Source organism: Ahaetulla prasina, chromosome 2 (genome assembly GCF_028640845.1).
Source record: "Ahaetulla prasina isolate Xishuangbanna chromosome 2, ASM2864084v1, whole genome shotgun sequence".
NCBI lineage: Eukaryota > Metazoa > Chordata > Lepidosauria > Squamata > Colubridae > Ahaetulla > Ahaetulla prasina.
The window spans coordinates 118374553-118400060 of NC_080540.1; the positions used below are offsets into that span (position 1 = coordinate 118374553).

The window sequence follows — 25508 nt, forward strand, 5'->3', positions numbered from 1 at the left end:
GGTAGCAATATAAATTGGATTAATAAATAAGTAATAAATAAAAACATGAAGGAAGGTTTTTTATAAAAAGCTGCGGTGTGGCTCAGGCTGTAAGAAGCCTGTTATTAAAACACAGCTGCCTGCAATTACTGCAGGTTCAAGCCCGGCCCAAGGTTGACTCAGCCTTCCATCCTTTATAAGGTAGGTAAAATGAGGACCCAGATTGTTGGGGGGGCAATAAGTTGACTTTGTAAATATACAAATAGAATGAGACTATTGCCTTATACACTGTAAGCCGCCCTGAGTCTTCGGAGAAGGGCGGGATATAAATGTAAACAACAACAACAACAACAATAATAATAATAATACTGTACATATATTATCTACATTCTGTGGATACTGCTACTCTATTAGAGCATTTATATCATGTATATTCTATCTCTGTACATGTTGGGTCCTAGACGATATTTTGTGGATTTGGCATTAGACAGTAGTAAGGTCATAAATCTCGGAACTAGTGCTTTCTGTTCTTTTGATTTTCTGAGGCAAAGATCTAACTATGAAATTAGATGCTTATTCTTAAGAAAGACTGGCAGAATGGCTTGGTATTTACTGCTTGGTAGTTAGGGTACTTGCTGTACAGAAGCCAACTAGAACAAAACTTTTAAAGAAAAGCAGCTTCCTGTTACAGGCATTAGAGGAAAAGAATCATGGTAGACTCTGGTAGAAAAAAAATCAAAAAGAATCTGGTAGTGAATTTTCCAATTAACACATTTTATTAAATGGTGTAAATGTGGTATAATTGTTAAGGTGCTGGCTAGAAACTAGGAGATTGTGAATTCTAATCCTGCTTTAGGCATAAAAGCCAGCTGAATGACTTTGGGCCAGTCTCTGTCTCTCAGCCCAATCCAACTCTCAGGGTTGTTGTTGTTGTTGTGGGAAAAATAGGAAGCAGTACAGTATTATGCATGTTCACCACCCTGAGTTACTTATAAAGTAATAAGAGCAGGAGAAAAATATTTTTTAAAAGGGCTTTTGGGGAATATAGCTCATTTCATCAGTAAAGTGCAGCTGTTGATGTGAACTGTAGCTCCCAAAAGCTTATGACTTTCAACAACATGTGTTACTCAAAAAAGTGCCACCAGAGTCTTGATTAAAGAAAAGGAACAACTCATATTTTTTAAGCCAAGTGCACCATGGGGTGACTCTAGAATGGGTAATCCCACAGAATATGCACAGTATTGTCAACAACATCATACCAAAATTTGTGGGACTAAATGGAGTCAGGGTCAAGCATTCATCTAGTTAGGATTCTCTCAACAGTAACGGCTGTAGGTGCATAGCATATACCACAGCAGCATTTCCCCAAAGGTTATAAAGCTCAGTGGAGTGTTTCTTGTTTTTGTTTGCAGGAGTTCTGAGTTTTGGGCCCAAAATCATTACTATTTTTCCACCAGTGAAGAGGAAATTGCCACACCCATGTACCAAACTCTTTCTACTCCAGCTGTTTACTCTGTGAACTTCTCTCCTCCTCCATTTTGTGGCATGTATTTTAGAGTGGAGTCAGGTACAATAGCAGCCACTTCCTCTTTGATAAAGTCTCAGCAGCTTCTACATATGATGCAGTCCTACAGCACAGTTCTTGCCTTGCTGAACCCTCTACTAAAAGACAAGATGCAGAGCAGGATTCCACAAGAAAGATAAGAGCAAAAATACAGGCAGGTCTACTCAAATAACTCAGGGGCACCATCTTGATTTTGCTTAATCTCTACAACTTCAAGAGGAGATGGCATATTCTTTCTGCTGTTTTTTGTCCCATAAAGTTAATTCCTGTCTGAGGAGATCAAGAGTTTATCTTTCTGTTACCCGCATCTCTGAAACGGCTGGAATAAAAACTGGACAATGAAATAGTAGGGCCACGATCTGTGATGATCTGTGATCAGATGATCACCAGATTGCAGTTAGACTATTCTGTCTCACTGTGCTACTATCCAAATCTGGTGTTTCACATCCCAGATTGGGTAGCCATAAGCAAGGGAGGAAAAAAACATTCAAGTTTGCTGCCCTTCTGAACTCTCAGGTTTCACTTGCCAACAAACTGGAGTGCAGATTTATACAAAGAGCTTTTAGAAACAATCCTTGGCAACTAAACAACTTCTATTAAAGTTTCATAATACTAACTATAACATAAGGAAACTATTTGGTTTTGATACTGTGTGTCATCTCTAACAGATGAAGCAAACTGAAACTGAATTAATAACATTAATTCTTTTCATATGCTTTCCTAAAATATAGAACCAGGAGGAAAATATATAAAAATCTGATATTACATCTGAGTTTGGCACAATCTAAGTGATCTTTTTACTCAGTAAATAAATGGTTGTTAATACTTTGCATTTCTTTAAAATGCTAAAAATGGCTGATAGATCTCATTCAATAGAAATATAAACGTGAAAACTAACAAAAACATAAAAATGCATGCATAATAATAGAAGTATATTGATTTTGAGATAGATGATGGATGAATGGATGGGTGTTATAAGGAGTCAACTATGTATGAGTTGGGTGGCTATTTAAATTTGTTTTATATATAATAATAAATAAAAATAAATTGATTCTGACAGTAATATGTTGATCTTTTAACAGCTATTACTCCTGGATTGTCAGGCTACAATCCTCATAATCTACCATATAAAATGAGCCATTGTCACAGTCCAGAATAACTAATAAGAAATGAAGACGAGAAAACTAATCAGCCCAAAATTTCAGAAGGAAGACAGATGCTGTAGATTGGAGCAGAGGGTTGGAAAGCATTTTGAATATTTTTTAATCTATATGCATGTATTTTAAGGATTTTTTTCTTCTGCTAGCTGTTTTGATTATCTGAATGGTCAGAAACACTGGACCTCAAGTTCCAAGTCATGAAAGCTCAAGAAAGCTTTGGGGCAGATGTGTGTTGAAGTCCATACATCTTCAAACTCCAAATGTTAAGAAACACTGGCCCAATCTATGTCAAAGGGAGGTTGCTATTGTGGCGAAAAACCAGAATATATATATATATCATTTGTTGCTCTTGAAGGAAAGGCAGGATATAAATCTAAAAAGTAAGCTAAAATGAATGAATACACCAATAAATAAATAATAGGCTAGACACATCAACCTTTCTGTAACTAAATTCAATTTGTTAAATAACTTGAACAATAATTCAAATGATTTATTACTCACGCAGGGAGAATTTATTATATATGAGACATATATTACAAATAGGAGCTGCACTCTTATCAACCTCAAAGTATTTGGTTTTAAGTAAATGCCTTTACTTTAAGTTTCAATGTTGGAAAGTCCAGAGAGATAAGATAAATTATCGGGCTCCATATACAGTACTCATGCACACACAGGAACTACCATTTTTTTTTTCTTCCTAGTGTTTCACCACAACTTCTACTTTTGGGGGGAGGGGGATTAATACTTGGTTGCAACAAGAATTGACTGATTGGCTTTTTTGTCTGAGCCTGACATTGTGGGTTGAGAAGGAGGACTGGGCCAAAATCACCCAGCCAACATTTATGCAGGCCTAGAAGTCACAGTCTTGTTCTAGCTTGGTACCTTAACCACTAGACCAAACTAGCTCTCACACATACAGTATACTACACACACGAAAAATGTACTACGAAATCCCTGGATAGTATCTGGAGATGCTATCAGATCCCATTAAATAAATAATACACAGTTTTTGACAAAGTAATTGCTTCCTTTGACGTGCCAGCCGTTATATCAGAGACAATTACCAGGGTATTGCCTAATTTCTCTATCAGCCAGAAGAGTTTTCCAAAAGGTGCAGCTGCTGGTTGTTTCTTTCCTAAGCAAAAAAACCACCAAAAACTCAAATTAAGAATGCTTTTCTATTGCCATAAACCTCTTCCAGGGAAATTTATTGTGCCTATTCTACCGAGAGCTGACAACAATTTGTGCAATTTTCTTTTAGTTCCTTTTCCATATCACTGCTATTCTCTGCACCCTGTAATATCTAATCCATGTTTTCCCACCCCCAAAATTTAGCACACTCACCCCCCAGCTCTTCAGGGTCCTTGACGACAATATGTGCATTGAGATCCTGAAGCTGGTGATGCAACGTCTCCAGTTTGCGGTTGGAGTTCTTGAGCAAGTTTTCCACATTGGAGAGATTCTTACGGTCTGTGGTAGCCTTGCGCAAATTTTCTGCTCCCTCCTTTATTTTCAATTCTTTGCGGATCTCACGTTTAATTTTCTCTTTCTCTTCATCCAATTTCTGTTGCACGCTGGTGTCTGAAAAATCTGAGCTCTGGTCCAGACCCAGGTGCTCCAGGACTGACCAGTTGCCTGGGTCACTCTGCAAAGCAAGCATGGCAAAAAAGTTATATGCCCAGTCATTAGACTACTAACATTAATCTTTGTCTCTGTCCCCTTGATTCCTTTCTGAAATCGTAAAAGCCTTGAAAATATCCTAGTGCTGTAAACTAGGCAAAAAGAAAAAAAATTAAACACCTTCAACAATTTTACCCCTTCCCTAAATATATTATAGTTTCAATAATCAGAATAGCACAAATGTCTCTAAAATAAACAGCAACTATAATGCAATATAGGTAGTCTTCAACTTACAATCACAATTTCAGTTGCTAAGCAATGTGGTCATTAAACAAGTTATCATGCAACAAGCCTGATTTTCATCACAGATGTTAAACGAATCATCATGGTTGTTAATGTGTCACACGGCCATTAAACAAACCCAGCTTCCCCAATTGACTTTGTTTGTCAAATTTTGGCTCAATTGTGGTTTTAAGTCAAGGACTACCTGCAGTTCGTTTAAATCAGAGGTGTCAAACTCGCGTTGTCACGTGACGTATCGTGACTTTTCCCCCCTAAACCAGGTGTGGCCGTAGCCAGCAGGTCTGGCCCATGGGCCACCAGTTTGACAGCCCTGATTTAAATGTATAAACTTTTCTTTTAAAACAGCCTCTTGGTTGTTGAAAACTAAATCTAAATCTAATCCAAATTTGCAAAAGTTAGCATTTAATTTTTATTAAACTAAATCATTAATATTTACAGAAACATAAGACTAATGAGGATATATTATTAAGTGTATCTAAATGGCCTTTATATGCATGTATTCCTCTTACTCCTCCCATATTCTGCTATTTATCAAAAGCAGGAAGTTGGCAAATTATATGGTTTACTGAAGCACACTAAATTCAAGTAATAGTATGATGCAGGCCCTCCCTTAAAGAACCTCTGTCAAGATTAATCACAGGTAGGGTTTGGCTGTAACAATCATTCTAATTTCCCAGCAGTCAGGCCTGGAGGAAACAAGGAGAATTCATGAGCCAAATTCAGTTACATATCATATCTATCTATCTATCTAACTCAGGGGTGTCCAAACTTGGCTCTTTGGAGAGTGGTGGACTTCAACTCCCAGAATTCTCCAACTAGCAACTTGCTTAAATTTATAGCTCATGCTGGCTGGGGAATTCTGGGAGTTGAAGTCCACCACTCTCCAAAGGGCCAAGTTTGGACACCCCTGATCTAACTATATCTATCTATCTATCTATCTATCTATCTATCTATCTATCTATCTATCTATCTATCTATCTATCTATCTATCTATCTACACTCCAAATAATATATTAACATATATTGTGTTGTATTAATAGTGAATTCCTGCTAGGAAAATAAGAAACAGGAGAGAAACAGATATAAAATTGCATTAGCTGCAGGACTGGAAAAGAAAAATGGACCGAGGACAACATTTGACTCTATTTAATCCCTATTCCATTTTTATTATAACCTCATTTTCTCCTCAGAACTAGAATCTAATTTCAGGCCCATGCCAACTACATTCCCTCTCATCACCCTTTCAATCTAAAAATAAAACCCAGAAATCTCGGTTTCTGTCTTTTTTTTTTTTTTTTGCATCCAAACATACCTTCCTTCCCAGATGCACTACAGCTCTGTCCTGGATATCTTTTCATGGTGATGTTGACAACTGCTGCAAACTTCTCTGAACTGCAATCTTATTAAGGATCTTGTTTCACTTGGCAAACAAAGTCAATAATTCCCCTGCTGAGACTCACAGATTAGAGCTACAGAACTCCTAATGGATATTTTGGAGATCTGGTAGATCTGTGATACTTGCAAACACTGTAGGGCAGGGCTGTCAAACTCATGGCCCGCGGGCCGGATGCATCACACACTGGCCACACCCACACCCAGTTTAGCAAAGAGGGAAAAATTCATGATATGTCACATGACACCGTGAGTGTGACACCCCTGCTGTAGGGTATCAAAAACAAAAACAGTTGCATAAAACAAGTTAGCCTGTATTGAAATCTTAGCTGATCAATGTGGTATTTTAATTATCCTGGAATAGGAATTACCTCGAGATTTATGTCTTTACAAATCTATTTGTGAATATAAGTACTTAATGGGGATGGTAACATTTTTGTATTTCTTCTTAAGATTCCAAATACATTTATATTTTGTTTGCTTTTGTGTAGTTTCTTTTCTTCTTTTTTCCCACTTTGTTCCAATGCTGTTTTATTTGTTTTACCTTCAGTGTTTCATTAGTCACTGTATTTAAAATACTGTTTTTAAAGATGGTGGAAACCTTGTGATTTCCCCCGCCCCCAATAACACAAGGTTTCTACCATCTGTTCACTGAGATAAGAAGTATTACTATCACTCTTCCTCTTAAAAGAGCTTAGAGCAATCTACAAAACAATAAACAAGTGCAATAAACAGCAGTTTGTATTTTGCACATATACCTGTAGTTGACTCTGAGAAATATTGTATTTGATACATGAAGATATTATTTAAAATGTATGTACCTTTTTGCTACATCATGTTTCTTTTATTTATCAAAACTTTCCCTCTCTTTCTTCATCACAGCCACAAATTTGAACACTTTCATTTCCAATTCTAGTTAACCACAACTTGTCGTATCATTCAACTCCCTAACTGTGCTTAATATTTAGTAGGTTTTATTATAAAACGAAAACTTTTTATATCAAACAATACTTCATAATAATCAAATTCTTTTAGATTCTGTCAATATACTGTAGTTACTTTTTATTTTTATTTATTTAAAAGATTAATAAAATCACTCATATAGTAACCACAAACAAAAACAGAAAAAAGCCTATTAAGTGTAATAAAAACACATGTCATGTTAAGGGGCCGGAATAGCTCAGGCTGTTACGAAGCCTGTTATTAGAACACAGTAGCCTGCAATTACTGCAGGTTCAAGCCCGGCCCAAGGTTGACTCAGCCTTCCATCCTTTATAAGGTAGGTAAAATGAGGACCCAGATTGTTGGGGGGGCAATAAGTTGACTTTGAAAAAAATATACAAATAGAATGAGACTATTGCCTTATACACTATAAGCCGCCCTGAGTCTTCGGAGAAGGGCGGGATATAAATATCGTTCAGCTTCGGGACGGATTGGATCAAAATTGGGTAGATCCAGGCGAGGGTTCTGAGGCCCGTCTTGTTGAGATGGTTTGGGATGACTTTGATCCTGTGACTCCCGAGGACATGGACAGGTTGCTGGGTAGGCTGAACGCCACCACATGTTTACTGGATCCGTGCCCCTCCTGGTTAGTACTGGCTACTCAGGAGGTGACACGAGGCTGGCTCCAGGGGATTACAAATGCTTCTCTGCGGGAGGGGGTCTTTCCCGCGGCCTTGAAAGAGGCGGTGGTGAGACCCCTCCTCAAGAAGCCTTCCCTGGACCCAGCTGTTTTAGGGAACTACCGGCCAGTCTCCAATCTTTGCTTCACGGCGAAGGTTGTAGAGAGTGTGGTGGCATGTCAGCTACCCCAGTACCTGGATGAGGCTGTCAAGCTAGACCCGTCGCAGTCCGGCTTCCGGCCCGGATACAGCACTGAGACAGCTTTGGTCGCACTGGTGGATGATCTCTGGAGGGCCAGGGATAGGGGTTACTCCTCTGCCCTGGTCCTATTAGACCTCTCAGCGGCTTTTGATACCATCGACCATGGTATCCTGCTGCGCCGGTTGGACGGGTTGGGAGTGGGAGGCACCATTTATCGGTCGTTCTCCTCCTACCTCTCTGACGGACGCAGGCAGTGTTGACAGGGGCCCAGAGATCGACTCCAAGGTGCCTCATGTGTGGGGTGCCGCAGGGGTCGATTCTCTCACCCCTCCTGTTCAACATCTATATGAAGCCGCTGGGTGAGATCATCAGTGGCTTTGGGGTGAGATACCAACTGTACGCTGATGATACTCAGCTGTACTTATCACCCCGGGCCACCCCAGTGAAGCTGTCGAAGTGCTGTCCCGGTGTCTGGAAGCCGTACGGGTCTGGATGGGGAGGAACAGGCTCAGACTTAATCCCTCCAAGACAGAGTGGCTGTGGATGCCGGCACCTCGGTACAGTCAGCTGCAGATGTGGCTGTCTGTCGGGGGTGAATCATTGGCCCCGATGGAGAAGGTACGCAACTTGGGCGTGCTCCTGGATGGTCGGTTGTCCTTTGAAGACCATCTGACGACCGTCTCCAGGAGAGCTTTTTATCAGGTTCGCCTGATCCACCAGTTGCGTCCCTTCCTGGACCGGGATGCCTTATGCACAGTCACTCATGCTCTCGTTACCTCTCGCCTGGACTACTGCAATGCTCTCTACATGGGGCTCCCCTTGAAGAGCACCCGGAGACTTCAGCTAGTTCAGAACGCTGCCGCGCTGGTTATTGAGGAGCGGTTCGAGCTCCCACATAACACCTATCCTCGCAGACTGCACTGGCTACCTGTTGTTTTCGGGTGCGCTTCAAGGTATTGGTTACCACCTTTAAAGCGCTCCATGGCTTAGGACCGGGCTATCTACGGGACCGTCTACTGCCGGCTTCTATCTCCCATCGTCCGATGCGTTCCCACAGAGAGGACTCCTCAGGGTGCCGTCAGCCAAACAGTGTCGACTGGCGGCCCCAGGGAGGGCCTTCTCTGTGGGGGCTCCGACCCTGTGGAACGAACTTCCCCTCGGACTTCGACAATTACCTGACCTTAGGACCTTTTGCCGCGAACTTAAAACTTATTTATTTCGTATGGCTGGACTAGCCTGATTTTTATCTTTATTTGATGGGTTTTTAAAGTTTTGTGATTTTATGGGGGAGTATGTTATTTTAACATTTGGGCATTTAAATTAGTTTTTTAAGGGATGTTTTAAATTATTGTGTGTATTTGTATTTTATCTGCCTGTTCACTGCCCTGAGTCCTTCGGGAGAAGGGCGGTATATAAATTAAAATATTATTATTATTACTATTATTATTATTAAATGTAAACAAAAAAAAAAGGCAATATTCTCCCACACATCAATATATCCTCTTGTTAGGCTCCAGCCTCATCCTACCCCAATATCCGTGGAAAAGTCAGGTTTTCAAGCCCTTCCAGAAGGCAAGAAAGAATTAGAATTAGAATTAGAATTAGAATTAGAATTAGAATTAGAATTAGAATAGAACAGAACAGAACAGAACAGAACAGAATAATTTATTGGCCAAATATGATTGGACACACAAGGAATTTGTCTTTGGTGCATAAACTCTCAGTGTACATAAAAGCTATAAGTGATAAATCATGATCATAGGCATCATAAAAATACATTCATCATAAATCAAAAGATACACTATCACTTAGTGATAAGTCAGCTGAATGCCTGCTGAATCTCTGGGGTCCTAGGTCCCATTAGATGACAGCATTTAACAATGTGAATCACTGCAGTTGATAAGTTAGTAACCTGGCTGTTAAGTGAATCTGGCTTCCCCATTGACTTTCTTGTCAGAAGGAAATCACCTGACCCTGGGATGCTGCAATGAAGTATGAACCAGTTGCCAAGCATCTGAATTTTGATCACACGATCATGGGGATGCTGCAAAGGTTATAACTCTGAAAAACAGTCGTAAGTCACTTTTTCCAATGCTGTTGTAACTTTGAACGGTCACTAAATAAACTGTTATAAGTTGAGGACTACCTGTAACTGGATGTGATGGACAGATAAACGCAAGGAGAGACAGCCTCCCAAGTAACCTGGACCCATGCTATCCATGGCTTCAAGGGCAATAGCCACCACCTTGAATTGTACCTCTCCCAACAAAACCCCTGGGACTCAGAGAAGCTCATACACAGTGATGTAACATGAGCAAAATATAGATGCCCAAAACTGCCCCCAGTTGCTGCATTTTGGATCAGTTGTAATTTCCAGATGGACCTGAAGAATCCTTACAGAGGAAATCACACTAATCCAGCTAGGAAGTGATCAGGGCATGACTACTGCGTAATATCTCCTGGTTCAGTAATAGGTGTAACCCGCACACCCAATGCCTCTAAATAAAATCTGCCTAGCTTTGCTGTGTCATAAGCCATACGCTCCTTAGGCAGAAGCCACAAGTCCAGGAAGACCTCCAAGTCAAAATTAAGGGTAGGAACTGAGTAAATATTAAAAGTCACTAATAATGGACAAATTGGTGCCAACCTGGAATGGGAAATATTTTGGTCCCAGAAGTCAAAAGTAAGTACAGTATTCCAACTACAGACTACAAATCCAAAATAATCAGTTGTGTAGTCAAATGATATTCACGCAGCTCATTCAATAACATAATCAACATGTGAGAAACCTCCTGAAAGAAATTTAAGAAGTGGGCTAGAAAACACAACAGGCAGTCTCATGTTTCTCACAAAACAAGGAACAATGCTCCAAACATTGGGAGGGGAGAGGTTTTTCTTCCTATGTATTAATTGTCATTTTCCAAAATAGGGTAAACCTAAAGAATCAGAGAAGATAGTATTGGAAATAACTAAAATATTACACTGAAGTGAATGGGAAGGGGGAAAGAGAGCCAGTGCTTTAAAGGTTTGAAGCAAGGCATGATGCAGACGGATCTCTCTAAATGAACAAAAAGCTGCATAGATTTGCTCTCTGATAAGACTAATATTTTAAATAAATAATTCTAGCCAATATATATAGACTTTAAGATATCAAATATATTGTGCAGTAAAATTTTGTAGTCTTTCTCTTTCTTATTTGTGTTCCTCTCAACAAACTCATAACTCTATTGCTCCTGTTTGCCATTATTCCTGCTTCTTAAACTCCAAGCATGGTCCTCAATATTATTCTGTAATCCACTGAGATCACCAAACACACCACTCTTACCACCACTCCTGAACAATTTACACAAAGTGATTATAAGAAAGTGTGTGTGTGTGTGTGTGTGTGTGTGTGTGTGTGTGTGCGTGCGTGTGTACATTGTCCTCACATGGTGAGGGATTTGGCCTGATTAAATCTGTGGATATGCAGCCCCTCACCCAGTCTTGCATTAGGCTCTCCATCCATATAAAATTATGCTTGTTTAAGTCTTTATATTCTGTAATATTCAGAGATATTTTAGATCAGTCACCAATGCGGAACAGATTAAGAATTCAAACTTCCAGATCATTTGTGGGTAAATCACCATGGTTCTCAAACCAGAAACACACTTTATGATACAGGATACACACCCATGTCATATACACATTCATGCTACAATGTTTCTCTATCTTAATTCCTCACTTAATCTGAAATTCCTCCTCCCATTTAACTTCCGTATTCATACTATTATAAAGTTGGCACAACAGCCTCCCTCTCTGGTTATTAAACGATGCAAGAAAAAAGGAGAGGAATGTGCAAGTGATTTCCCAACCACCTCAAGCTCCCTTTCAAAAGCTAGTACCTCCAGGTCATGCTCAGAGCTTGTATCTGGTTCCGAAAAGGACATCCGAGAGCCAGGAGATAAAAACAGCAGGCCACTGGTTTGCTTGCTACTGTGTGCTGACTGCACCCTCACTTCCTGCATGTTGATTCAAACAGTTCTTCCAGCCTGTGTGCAAATAAACCACTTCCTAATACAGTTCCTGCATTTGCTAGTAACACCAAAACAGAGACCAACTGGAAGAATGAAAATGAGGCTCACATATCCTCCTCCTGTCTTCTCATATTCATTCTCTTTATGAGTTAATTTCACATAAATACATATCTACCTCGTTATTCTCTTTGCAGTTAAGCAGTTACAACATGAAGCGGGGGGGACGGGGACAGGACTAAAATAAGCAAAATAAATTTAAGATAGAAGAGAAAAGGAAAAAAATTATAAATAAATATTATATTATAAATATAAACAAATCTGGTTTACGTTATGACCATGCCCTATATCCACTTCATATCTTTCCAATTTTGCAAACTGCCTTCCTTCCATCATATCCATACCCAATTTCAAATACTGTCTTTTGTTCTTTAAATTTCTCATCTCACTCCAGTGGTGGGTTGCTCCCAGTTCGGTCTGGTTCTATAGAACCAGTAGTAAAACCAGTGGAATGCTCTGCCCACCCGACACAATGTCATCATGGGTGATCTGTGCATGCACAGAAGCTTCTACGCATATGCAGAAGTGCGTGGGCACGGTCCCATTGCGAACTGGTAGTCAAGGTAAGTAGAATCCAACCCTGCCTCGCTCTTTATATCTCTTTTTCAATCCTGTCTAACCCTTTCTCTCAATTCATTCACTTCTCCTTCATATTATTTCAGAGTGAATTTTCAAAAGGGGAGGTAGATTCCAAAATTACAGCTAGGGTCACTTCTTTATATGGACCAATTAAAATTGCACATCTACTTGGTTTTTTAATAAAATTATACAGCTGCCCTATTCACACATAGGTGACAAAATAGTGAGGAAGTTTTTACATTCTTCAGCAGTTTTCTTCAAACTAAGAAAAACAGCAGACAGAAAAAAGCATGGAGGCTGAGAGGTAAATCACAGAATGGAATGCAAAAGGTGATAGACTGATCTAAACAAATTAAGGCTATTTTGGATGCAAAGTAATTTCAATGTGTACTAAAGGCTGCTGTGAAGAGCAAACTAACAGGTAATAGCTATTTTCTCACCTTTTGAAATTATATTATCTTTATATAATGATAATTATATTGGTTTGCTTCCATATGGACTAGAACAGGAGTCTCCAACCTTGGCAACTTTAAGCCTGAAGGACTTCAAGTCCCAGAATTGGACTAGAATGCAAGTAAAGAGAACAAAGATTGTTGTACTTTTTCTACTAGCTACAAAGCTAATAATTAAAATAATAAATAATAATTAGGTCATTATATCATTCCAAACTCAATGATCAGTAAAAAAAAAATCAATATATCAAAAAAATCTATCAGTTCTTAATTGGTATATCAGAAACAAAACAAATCTACTATGAAAGGTACATCCTTCTAACATTGATCAGATAAAACAAGTGCAATTATGCAGGAGTAATTTATATCTCAGAAATGCCATTGAGGGCTCATTATTTCAGCACAGAAATGTGTTGGCTTTTCAAAAAATGTTCTTTCATGTGGTCTGTAAGGGCTTTTTTTTTTTACATGAAGTAACTTATTTAGTGTGACTTTTCTTTAACGCTTTTGTTACGTTTCTCCATTTTATCAGTCTGGGATTAGAAAATATTCCATCAATTCAAAATATAGTTTGTGAATTTACATCAGTCCCAGTGGCTATGATTCACAAAACTAATAAATCGTTTTGCATAAAAATGCAATATTGTTTGTACTGAGGAAGCAAGCAGCCAGAAGGAACAAAGCACATATTACAGAGCAAGTTACACGAAAGTATAGCTCATGTGGCCAAGGACTTCTGGAAGATCACTGTCCTGTGAGGTTGTGAAAACAAAAGGAATCTGATAGTGTGGGTGTGATAGTGATAGTGTGGATGAAACTCATCGAAATGCAGGCTTAGACTGAATTTCTTGAAGTTTGGGACATGTGTGTCTTGCTGGCTCTCTCTCAGCCCTGAGTGGGACTCAGGCCAAGTCACGCTCTGAACATCCTCTGTGCTTGCTCTGGAACCTTCTGATGCAATGCAGGAAATGAAGTTGCTGCTGACTCACCACACTTCCTTCAGAATCAGAGCTGACCTTAACACAGCGTAGCAGACACTGCAATGCAAAGGTCAAGGCAAGAGGGAGGAAAGCTCTTTAGCTAATGTTAGGACAGCAAAGCTAAGGCCAACATGATTCTATATGGAAGAGGACAAAGCTCCATTTACTTTTTGAACGTTTTCTTCCATTCTGGACACAGGAGGCAAAGCTGCGCAAGTATGGGAAAAGTTCAAAAGTCATGTATGTCAAAAGTGAGGTGCAAATATATCTAATGGAAGTCAAATAAACAAGCTCTTCCACGTCTACCACACATTTCCTACAAGATTTATCTTAAAGATCTGAGACTGAATTCTTCAGAGTAAAAATAGAACATGAAGCTTATACAGGGATACTTCCAAATATATATAAATATAAATGAGTTTGCATAATAGGAAATACAGCCTGGAATGATACATTGGACTTACCATGAAAGCTCTCTTAGGATACAGGAAATTTTACAGAATCTCTTTATCACTCCCAAGTCAATGTTAGCCTAGAAAGAGTTCTGATGCAGCTTCCTGTGGGAGGAGACAGTTCCTTTTTGCAATTTCAGAATGACAAACCAGAAAGAAAGCCCACAAAAGAAGACTTCAGAAAATTAGGAATAAAGGAGACATGGTTAAGCTATATACTGTACACTGGTTCCACATATTGATGCTAATATGTATTTTTCCCTATTTTGTACTACAGTAATATCTTTGAGGGTTGGATATACCATCTCCTTTGTGAAAAGAGAACTTTCATGGTTCAATCCCATGTAGTATTTTCCACCATCTGAGGGAAGACATTCTATACAATAATGCAATGTGCTATAGCAGCGGTTCTCAACCTGTGGGTCGCGACCCCATTGGGGGTCGAATGACAATTTGCCAGGGGTTGCCTAAGACCATCAGAAATATGGGAAGTATACTTGTGAGTCGAAGAATTGCGAATTCGGCTTCAGGCGCGATGAATTAAAAAAGAGAGAAATCTTTGCTCTGATGTTCTCCCTCTCAAGCCAGCTGCAATCACTCCCAATCACTAGCCTAATCTGGCTTCAGGCGCGATAAACTTAATAGGGGAGGAGTCTCCACTTTAATACCTCCGTCCTCAAGGCAATCGCAAGCAGTTCAGATCGCTAGCCAATATGGCTTCAGGTGTGATAAATTCAAAAAAACAATTTGCCGCTTTCCCCCCCCCTTCTACGGCAGCTGAGGCACGCTGAGATCGCTGCCTAAAAAACAATAATTTTATGGTTGGGGTCGCCACATCGTGGGGAATTGTATTAAAGGGGTCACAGCACTATAAAGGTTGAGAACCACTATGCTATAGCCATTTTTAGAGAGAACCTTCAGACAGGGGGCAACACTAGAAATGCCTTTGTAAATGTCAAAGGTGATGAAGATAGTTGCATTCCTAGAGAAGAGGGTCAGAATTCTCAATGAGGAGACTTTATTCTGAGTCTTGTAGCCTAATTTGAAAACTTCATTTGTGGGAAGATCACATTCAATAAAACTTGGTTTGTACCAGTTCTTCTCTAGTTTTGTTTTGAGGTGGGGGCAGAAAGTAGAACGAATCACTTCCTAATTCTTGTGAAAGACTGAATTTATCTTGGTTATGAAGGCTGTATCTAGGCACAAAGTGATAGCACTCTCTGGATGATATAGAACTTCTTTTTGGCAGAAAGCTCACCTATTTTTGATGTATACCCAACAAAGGTTATATATCAAGTGCAGGAAATCACAAGTCAAGGCAGTTCAAATTAATACACATTTATGGCATGCTAACATTCTCTACAAGAATCTGAACTGCTATTGGTCAAGGCAAATTGGCGATAGATAAGAATCAATGGAATTCAAGATGTGCTGGACTTAGATCTCTTGTGGATACAAAGGGACTCAAGACTGGTGACATGCTTGACCTCTCTCTCAGGCTCAGCCTAGTCATCTACATTATAGCTACCTTCCATTAAGCATAATTTGTACAAGGGCTGAATGAGGCTCAGATTAGATGTTTAATATTACCTAAAGGGCCATGATAAAAACTAATGGGTATTGGTTGGTCTTAATAAGGAAGTCAATTTAAGAGTCTTTTAATGTGTACCAGATGGTGCTTATTTATTTTTCAGTTTGAGGGCTGAGAAGGGATGTTTGGTTGCAGATGGCCTGTGCATAAGGAAAGTAAGGGTTGTGGGCTGAGTATTAGTGAAATTCCCTTTCTTTGGTTCATCTGCAGTGCAACCCTATCCCTCCCTCAGCAGCAGAAGCACTGGTTGGTAGTCAAACAATGAAGTGTACTGTTATTCTATCTGGGAGCATGCCCTTAGCTCAGTCCCAGCCATTGCGATCTGTGACTCTGCTGGCCATGCATCTGAGTTACTAAACTGAAAACTAAGGGGGTAAAAGGAAACAAAGAAAGAAGTAAATATGAAGAGGGAGTCTGCATTTCATGAATGGTTTCTGTAGCCAGCTGGCTCATATCCTCTCTGGAGCAAGGCTGGGCAGGAATTGAGAAAAGAGCTATCATTTCCTATGAAAATCTACATTAGAATTCCCTCTAGCCCTGTGTCTGGAGTGAATGGAACGATGATACCCAGTAGAGGATGTTCTGTCTCTGCTGTAGGAATAAGGTAAATGTTATTAACTAAAACAAGCAAGAAAACTTCAGCTCAATGTATTACGATGTCCAATGCTCAACACCATAAGATGGGAAGTGTTAACCATTTTTACAACTGTAGAAAACCTATGCCCAAAAGACATCTGATCCTGCACCATTTAAAGTCAGCCAACAGGCCTCAAAAACCTGATTCATGTACAGCTTGCCTTTTGACCCATCAAGCAGGGTTATTTTGCTCCCTTCATGCCAGTCAACTTATCTTGCTTATGTTGTTGAAGATTACAAAGTTTTTCTCAAGAAAAGAGGGCATATAATTATGCTGTGTGTATGCATATAATCCAGATGACAGAGAAATGAGATAAGTAATTTTAGACGTGCAGATGCTTAGAACTCTCAACCAAGCTTATGTCATGAGCCAGCTGTCAGGAAAAGACAATGGGCTGTATAGATAATTCAAGCTAGCATTTGATATTGTGGCATAGGGAATAGCAAAAGATACCCTGCTCCAATGAAATATGCAAGCTACTCACTGCATTCAGCATTAGAAGGAATTAAAAATAATTGTGCAACGTTATAATGTATATATATCCACTTTATATCTAAAGGTGAAGCAGCTGATTCCCAGCTATAATTTATTCTCTTGAAATACATTCAATCATACACTAGCATACAAAAACAAAACAAAATAGATCTAGAATTACATCTGTGATGCATTTGTTAGATATTAATATGTACTATTCTACATACTAATTTTACTGGTATTTCTTATTACGTTGCACCATGGACACTAGTACAGCTTGTGAAATTGTGTATGCTTTCCTCTTTCCAGTATTTATTCCAGATTTGCTAATTATAAATCCTTTGCATACACTTGAACCTGGATTCTGTCTACACTAATAACATGTTTAATACAGATATTAGGTGGAGAATCAAACACAGATTCAATAACCTTCTGAGGATTATTTTTAAGTTTAATCTATAGACTGACTATATTTTCTAGGAGATACATTCTGGCTTAATAAATTACACACACAGTATGCTCTCAGATGTATATTTTTCATCTATTGAAACAAATTCTATTGTTTTTGCTTTATACAGGTCACTTAACACTGATATCAGATGAGTAAGCAATTCTGAATAATTATACTTTCTGTTTGTCCTCAGAAAAAGGATATACTGATTCCAAAGAATTGTACCAACTATGTTTCACCTCCAGGTAAGACAGTTTCAATTCAGTTGTATGAAATATCAGATTTTATGTTATCTATTTTGCTCTAGCTTATTGATCAACTTATGTTATTTTCTTAGCATTTTAAGAGAGTAAATACTCAGAATATTTTAATTAAAAATGTTTTAAGAGTTTGTAGCTGGTCTCTCAAATGCTGGTCTCTGCTTGGTATAATTTTGATGACAATTAAATATAATATCTGATATGGCTTAAATTCTTTGTTTGGGTAGGGCTGCAAAACAATCTGAGCTTGAAACTTTCAAAACTCATAAAAAATGTTTTAAATATTCCCAGATGGTTTCTTCTTATATTATTCTGAGATTCCCAAAGTCCCTTTAAAAAAAATCCACCAGACAACCATAGAGAGTTGCAAAGGACACATTACCAAATAAAGCATGCATTACATGTTCCATCTCTATTACCATTGGCTGGAATCATTTGGAAGGACTCAGTGAGGATGAGGGAGCATCAGTAAAGCACATGTTCCAAGTCTCAGAAACTCCATTTCAGACCCAAGAAAAACAATGCTGCCTGCCTACTATGAAAATTCAGCAGTGCTTTTAAAATTGTTGGTATCAGGATTCAGATCAGGAACTCTATCCCTTACCCTGGAATTTCTGGATTGAGATGTTGTTTCCCCTCCATGTCTTTTCTTTTCTTTTCTTTCATAGATTACCAAATGCAGACTATATACTGTGCATAAACCTCAACCCAATAGCTAAAGAAATGTATTTATGCAATTATATTGTTTATGGGTTGTGTTGCTTAACTGGTTCTATTATTGTTAATTCTTTGCTGAGTTCATTTCTTTGGCTGATTTAGCAAGTCAGATTCAGCCTTCAAAAACAGTGCTTAACATTTACTATCATTGCGCTTTGCATTTCTAACACAGGTACATCCAGTGTCTGTGTGAGTATATTCCAAGAAAAAAGTCAGCTGCTTCTCTTCTAACTCACTGCAGAAACATAGATTGGCTTCACAGATACCAATCATAATGGTTAACCAACATGTAAATAAGCACAGAGTATGGCTTTTTATATAGTGTAGTTGTTAGGATCTGAAGCATAACAGGTGTTTTGGATCAGGGGTGAGCACAGTGGGCTGTATCTGTTGGGAACTACTCAAAAGAAGGCACACTTTTCTTGGGCCTTCATCTGTGGTGTCAGGAAAATATGTTTAAGAAAGTGTTAAAGAGTTGGTTACAAGGTATATCCGCGTATGACCACGTTTATTCAAATGCAGCCCTTCCCAGGCCTAGTGCACCTACCATTCAAGCCCAGGAAAAGATGTGATTCTGTTAAGGAACTGGAGTATTGGGAGCATGGCCATGCTAGATTCAAAGCACCTTTGCTGCTTCAAATCTGAGTAACTGTACATCACTGCAAAATGAAAGAGAAGAGCAAAGGAACAGACTTTCCTGGATAATTTGTGGGGTAAAATATTTTTATCTGTAACACAATGGATTAAGACTCAAATCTGTTACAGAGCTCTCCTCAGTCTCAAAAAGCTACCTTAAATCTAAACTTGAGAGAAGTCTGGGATTCTATAGAGAATATGATGCTCTGCTCCAGTTTTACTCAGTGATAGGGGCCCCCTTGGGACCAGCACTCAGCACAGCTATAAAAGGAAAGCAACTATTTCTGCACAAAATAGCTTGAAGAAAGCCCTGAAGGCCTAAGAAATCTAGGCAGCAGGAATAAAATTTAAAAAAAGATATTTTTTTCTGGTCTTTTAGACTGACTATGGCTTTCACAGAGGATGAGAGGAAACATGGAGATAATATCCCCCCTTGTTCTTTTTCAATAGATGCCAGAAGCTGCCACAAAATTATGTTTTGCCCCTGCAGCAATTAGATTTGCCTTTTTTGTTCATTTTATTTTGTTTTAAATCAGACTCAAGAATCCTTTTTTCACTGGGGCCTAAGACAGAACAACTTCTCTCTTCTAACTTTTCATGAATTAAAATGGCAATATGTATAATGGGTACAAGTCATTAGTATCACATGATTTATTTTAAAAACTCATAATAATCAAGGATTAGACTATCCTGCTAACTGAAGTGTACATGACACTGAGGGGCTCTGCAGTCACAATTCTGACAGATGTTACTAAATAGGTGCAATATCCAACCATTACATGCCCATATATCAGAAAGTAATTTTTTTTAAAGAAAAAAGTTTTTTATTAGTAATTCAAATTAAAAAACAATGGACATGTTTTAACATCTCTGGTTTTAAACATAGTCAAATTTAAGCTAATAAATAATATACTTCTTTATCTTTGTACAAATTTACATTACTCCTTATATTGAGTATGGATGTAGCTGTTTAGAAGGAATTAACCTATAAACTTGACATGTAAGAAAATAAATTGTTACGGTTACTAATCTTCTCAATCTGGTAGCCATCTTCTCAAAGCCACCAGAATCATCTTACCCTCAACCACTTTTTCTTTTTTTTTACTGGGCAGGTGGGTACAGTTCAAAGAAAGCTCTGGGCTATATATCTACTTACTGTTTTTATTTTCTAACAATTCTAATGGGATTTTGTGTGACTCAAGAGATATGCTTATTTTGAAGGAGACTTGACTTTCAACTTGAGTTCTGGGTACTTATAATAAATCATTCATGGACATGCCACAATATCCAAAATGTGCTGGTTTACCTCAGTTTTACCTCCTTCTTATGCCATATTGTCATATATTGACAGTCTAATTAATGACAAACCAAGATGATTCAGAAAATATGAGCAAATGGTAGGTTTGCTGCCACATTTCAACAGTATAATCTGGAGGTTTTCTGAGACCCAGAATTGCTCATTCCCAATATAATAAGACTATAACAGATCTGAGCTTGCAATCAATCTTTCTTATGCATATAGTGTTAAAAGGTGTCTATAGATTCATAAAACATAAAATTACACTTTTTATTATCATAGTAAATGAAATATCCCTTGTGTAAGCAACTACTTTTCATAGAGTTTTGTCATTTGGCAGAAATGTCCAATGATTTTCTACCATCCACTTGATGAAGAAACTACTATTGGGTTATTGCATATTGTACACTTTCAAATCAAATATAAGCAGATGCACAGATGGGGTTTTTTTTCAGGCAAAGAGAATACCTGGGGATTTTTACTAGTGCTGTGAACATCCAGATTTCTACTAAGTGGCAACAAAGATACATTTTCTTCCTTTCACCCTTCCTGTCCATCTTAAATCATGAGTATAGCCCTGCAGGTGAATAAACACAGTAATTAGGCTGAAGGAAAACATTTGCCTTATGTGCAGAGCTTGCATTAACCTTCTCCAAACCCATCAAGCAAAGAGAATCAGCAACAGTGAGGTGACTGAGTTAAAGGAAAATGTACCTCAAGTAGCCTAATTCTTTACTTGCGGCCTTCAAAGCTGAAAGAGCATAGTCTTCATAAAACATCAGAGAACTGAGCTCTACAGAAGTGTATTGAAATAAATTAGTTTCTCCCTTGATGTAGATTATGTGTTTCATTCAGCCTATAATATTTCCATTTCTGATATTGGTTGCTGGTATCCTGCTCTCAATTCTCAAAATTTACTGATTGTAGCATGACTATGTAATCCTTATCCCTGGCAGGATGAATACAGTATATAATCAATACATTTGTAATGTTCGTGTCTTCTTCCAAGGGGATACACATATTTTAGGCAGATCAATCATGTGTGGAACCAACTTGACAAGAAACATGACAAAATAAGATAGCAAGTACTTATGTACCATCACTGAAGAAAGCATAAAAACTGAGTAAAAGAATTTCCAATTATTAATGAAGTGCTACATTTTATTTCATGAAGCAGAATTCTGAGAGTCTCAGTAGTCAACAAGCTTTCTCTCAAAGAATGTAAGACCAGAATAACCTTTGTGATTTCAGGGTTATTCTTAGGAAGAATGCAAGGTTGGTGTGATTGCACGACCGTCTCAAGAAAGGATACTAAATGGTTGCTTTAAGATTTACATTAAATTTATGTAAAATATAAGTGATAAATCACAGAATATCTCTTAAGAAAGTTGTTTTTTATAATTTGAAATTTTAAAGTAATATTGTCATTTATGATTTGCAACTGTATGGAATAATGTTTTTTGGAGGCAGAGGAAGACTGTAAGAATTGAATAGTCTTTGTGATTTCAGGGCTATTTTTATGTAGTTTGACAGGTTGGTGTGATTGCACGACCGCTTCAAGAAAGGATGCTAACTGGCTGCTTTCGGATTTACATTAATGGTGTTAATAGACAATTATACTCATGTAAGAATTTAAGTGATAATGTGGAATTTAAGAAGCTAAATTTAAACAAAGGGACTAGACTTTATTTAAATTTAAATGGTATGGAATATAACATATACTAGAGATGTGTAAAAATTATTAATTTGAATGAAGAAGAAGGAAATACATTGTATAGAATATAACGAGGGATGAAATTTGAAATTGTTTTAAACATGTACCTGACCGACAATCTGTTCACAATGATGTTTTTTACTATGTTTATAAAAAAATAAATTTTTTTTGCAAAAAAACAAAAACAAAAACGAGCTTTCTCTCACTGTCCTAGTATACACACATTTGAACTGCCACAGCTCAGATGTCAAAGTCAGCACAACCACCAGATGGCAGCAAAGGCTCCAAAATGTCTAATCCTGCTGCCAACTAGTGGTCACAAATACCCACGTACTTTTTTTTTAATAAAACAGTTTTGAACTTTAAATAGCAGAGGTACTGAAAAAAAAATTAAAGGCTGCAATGCAATGAGTCGTGTAACCTTGACATAACAAAGATTTCCAGAAATACTATTGCTGCATAATAATATTTTTTAGAAACTCATTAGCTGGATGAATGGATACCAATGGTAAACCAACCACTGAGAAAATACTTCTAATTCATATGTAGGATACAAAACAAAAACTCAAAATAAACAAAACAAAAATCCAAAACTAATGAAACAAAAACCAGGAATTTAAAGGATTACAAGCAGGAAACAGCTGAACAAGAATTGGACTTAAGCCATCAAAGAGCCAGCAGGTTTCAGACATGCTTTTTATTTTAAAAGGGAAGTGACTGGAGAAACTGCTCTGATTGGAAACTAAGCCTTACAGTGAACATGTGCAATGCAGCTTAATATGTCCAGTGTTGGCATGACATAAACCCTTTGAAGCAAATGAACAGTTGACCATTTGTTTGGAGAAGCCAACGAGTTACCTCAGGGGCAGACAGTACATAGTTCATAAGGTCCCCGGCATAATAACACCATACTACCAAATTGTAGTCCATGTTTGATATCCCAGCTTAAAATAAAGGTTGGAATGGGAGTGGCATTTCCGCCCTTAAACAGCACTCTCCCAGGACCCAAATCACACAAGTGATATTTGACAATTTTCCAACTGAATTTGATTCTGAAAAGTATTTGCAGTATTGGAAAACTGTTTCTGTATTTTCCAAAAATATCACATATCACCACCTGCCTGTAGCTTTCCAGTTACTTGGAAGACTAAACTGCATAATCCAGGAAACCATCCCAGCCTCAGCTTTAAGTAGCTACTCCTGAAAGCCTGGACAGCAAAACTCCATGGGAAAAAAATCTGTTATTCTTTCTTTGGTTTGATACTCTGATATGATATTTCCAACGAATTTGGAGAATCTTGTGAAGCAGCAAGCATTTTAGGTCCTGTGGAGATATAAAACACTCTTTTTTTTCTAATTTCATTAAAAATAACATTCCTGAATTTTCATATTTTGCCACTAAATTTGATAGCATAATCTGACAAATTTAAAGAAGTCATAAAGTCATATAGCCACTACTGCTCTAAATTAATTCCTTGTAAGCTGACTCTAAAGAAACGAATACTGTGCCCTTTGGGGTAGCTTCTGGATGAATTTGGAAACCTATATTGCTACACATATAAAGAAATAACCTCAAAATTTCCTTTCACTGAATTGCTTCAATGTACAGTATTCTGATGTGATGCTTCGTTCACATTTCTTGAAATAGTGGTATGGTGGGCAGAAGATTCGAAAATTATTCACAATCAGAAGCTGTTTTTGTCTTCTTTACAAAGACACTCAGCGAAGGAAAAAAAGTGTGCGCCTGATTTAGATTTTAAGCTTTCCACTGAGTCCTTTAAGTAGTACAGCTGAAAGGACAATTATTTGCTTCTGCAGCTTTGGAAACTATACCACACTGGCATGCCAGCTTAAAATATTATCCATCAATAATGATTTTAATCATCTAATACTGGTAAACAAAGCTAGTTTTATATTGTTACTTCAAGTTCCGGTTCACTGATATCCAATGAAGCAGACAAATTCTTAGGAGAGGTTTGACAAATTGTTTATCCTTTTCCCAGTTTGGCTTCTTGATGATGATGTTATCGGTTCAGTTGAATCCAACTCTTGGCGATTCTATGGAACAGATTTCTCCACATTTTCCAACCTTGCACTATTTCTTTGAGTTTTTCTATGTTCTGGTTGGTACCAGCTTTGATAGTGTCCAGCCACTGTGTTCTTGGATGGTCTGGTTTCCTTTTACCACTAACTCTTCCAACATAATTGCTTTCTCTAATAAATTCCCCCGCATGACATGGCCAAAGTAAGTGAGGTACAGTTTCATGATTTTGCCTTCTAGTGACATGTTGGTGTTATATGTTCCAATACTTGATTACTAGTCACCTCTGATGTCCAAGGAATACATAGGAGCCTTCTCCAGCATCATGGCTCAAACAAGTCTTCCTGTCTTGCTTTTTAAGGTCCAACTTTCACAACCATACACAGCTACCGGGAGCACAATAGAGCAAAATAATTTACATTTAGTTGCCAGATTGATGTCCTTGCTTTTCCATATTCGGTTCATGTTCATCTTTGCTGTGAGACCCAGTGAAAACTGATATTTTATTTCGGTGCTGCATTTATCGCTTTGAGCTATCTGAGATTCTAGGAAAATGAATTTTTCCACACAGTCCTCTTTTCACCATTAATTACTAGTTTGATGATTCTCTTTCTTGTAGTGGTTATGAGATTGGTCATTTTGAGATTCAGGAAGAGACTAAAATTCTCACTTTCTTCTTTGATTTTCTTGATGTTCCAGGTCTTCTTTGGTTTCTGACAGGAGAATTGTATTGTCAGCATATCAAAGATTGTTGATGTTTCTTCCACCAATTTTTATCTCAGTTTTTGACTTTACATGATCTAGCTTCTTCATTATAATTTTGGCATACAGATTGAATAAGAAAGGGAGAGAATGCAACCTTGTTGCACTCCTTTCTCTATCTTAAACCAATCTGTGTCTCCATATAGTGTTTGCACAGTGGATTCCTGATTTGTGTACAATGATTGTACCAAGATGTGCTGGTATCCCCAGATCTTGTAGGGTTCTTCACATCTTTTCATGATCAACACAATTGAAGGCTTTCTTGTAATCAGTGAAACATATGAAAATGATCCTTTGATATTCATTAGATTTTTCCATGATCCAGGGCAGATTTGCAATATGATCATAGGTGCCATGACTCCTTTGGAAGCCAGCTTGGACATTTCAAAATTCCCTTTTGATGGTTGGTAGTAGATATTGTTGTATAATGTTAAGCAGAACCTTGCTAATGTGAGGGATGAGAGCAATTGTACAATAATTGGAGCAATTTTTAGAGTCATCCTTTTCAGGCAGTGGAATGAACACTGAGTGTTTTCAATCCTGCGGTCATGTG

General features: G+C 38.0%; 1 protein-coding gene across 5 annotated transcripts in view; it reads right to left on the reverse strand.

Annotated features, from left to right (window-relative positions):
* PKN1 (protein kinase N1) overlaps positions 1-25508 on the reverse strand; it is a 79714-nt gene that overhangs the window by 22889 nt on the left and 31317 nt on the right. For 2 of the 5 annotated variants that reach the window (XM_058168662.1, XM_058168661.1), the window contains exons 1-2: positions 11724-11861; positions 4048-4348 (exon numbers count right to left, since the gene is read on the reverse strand). In XM_058168662.1, coding sequence (XP_058024645.1) covers positions 4048-4348; positions 11724-11846 — 424 coding nt within the window. In that variant the 5' untranslated portion in view covers positions 11847-11861. Of the gene's footprint in view, positions 1-4047; positions 4349-11723; positions 11862-14387; positions 14481-25508 lie in introns of those variants that run through there. The other 3 variants (XM_058168663.1, XM_058168664.1, XM_058168665.1) reach the window with 2 other exon arrangements.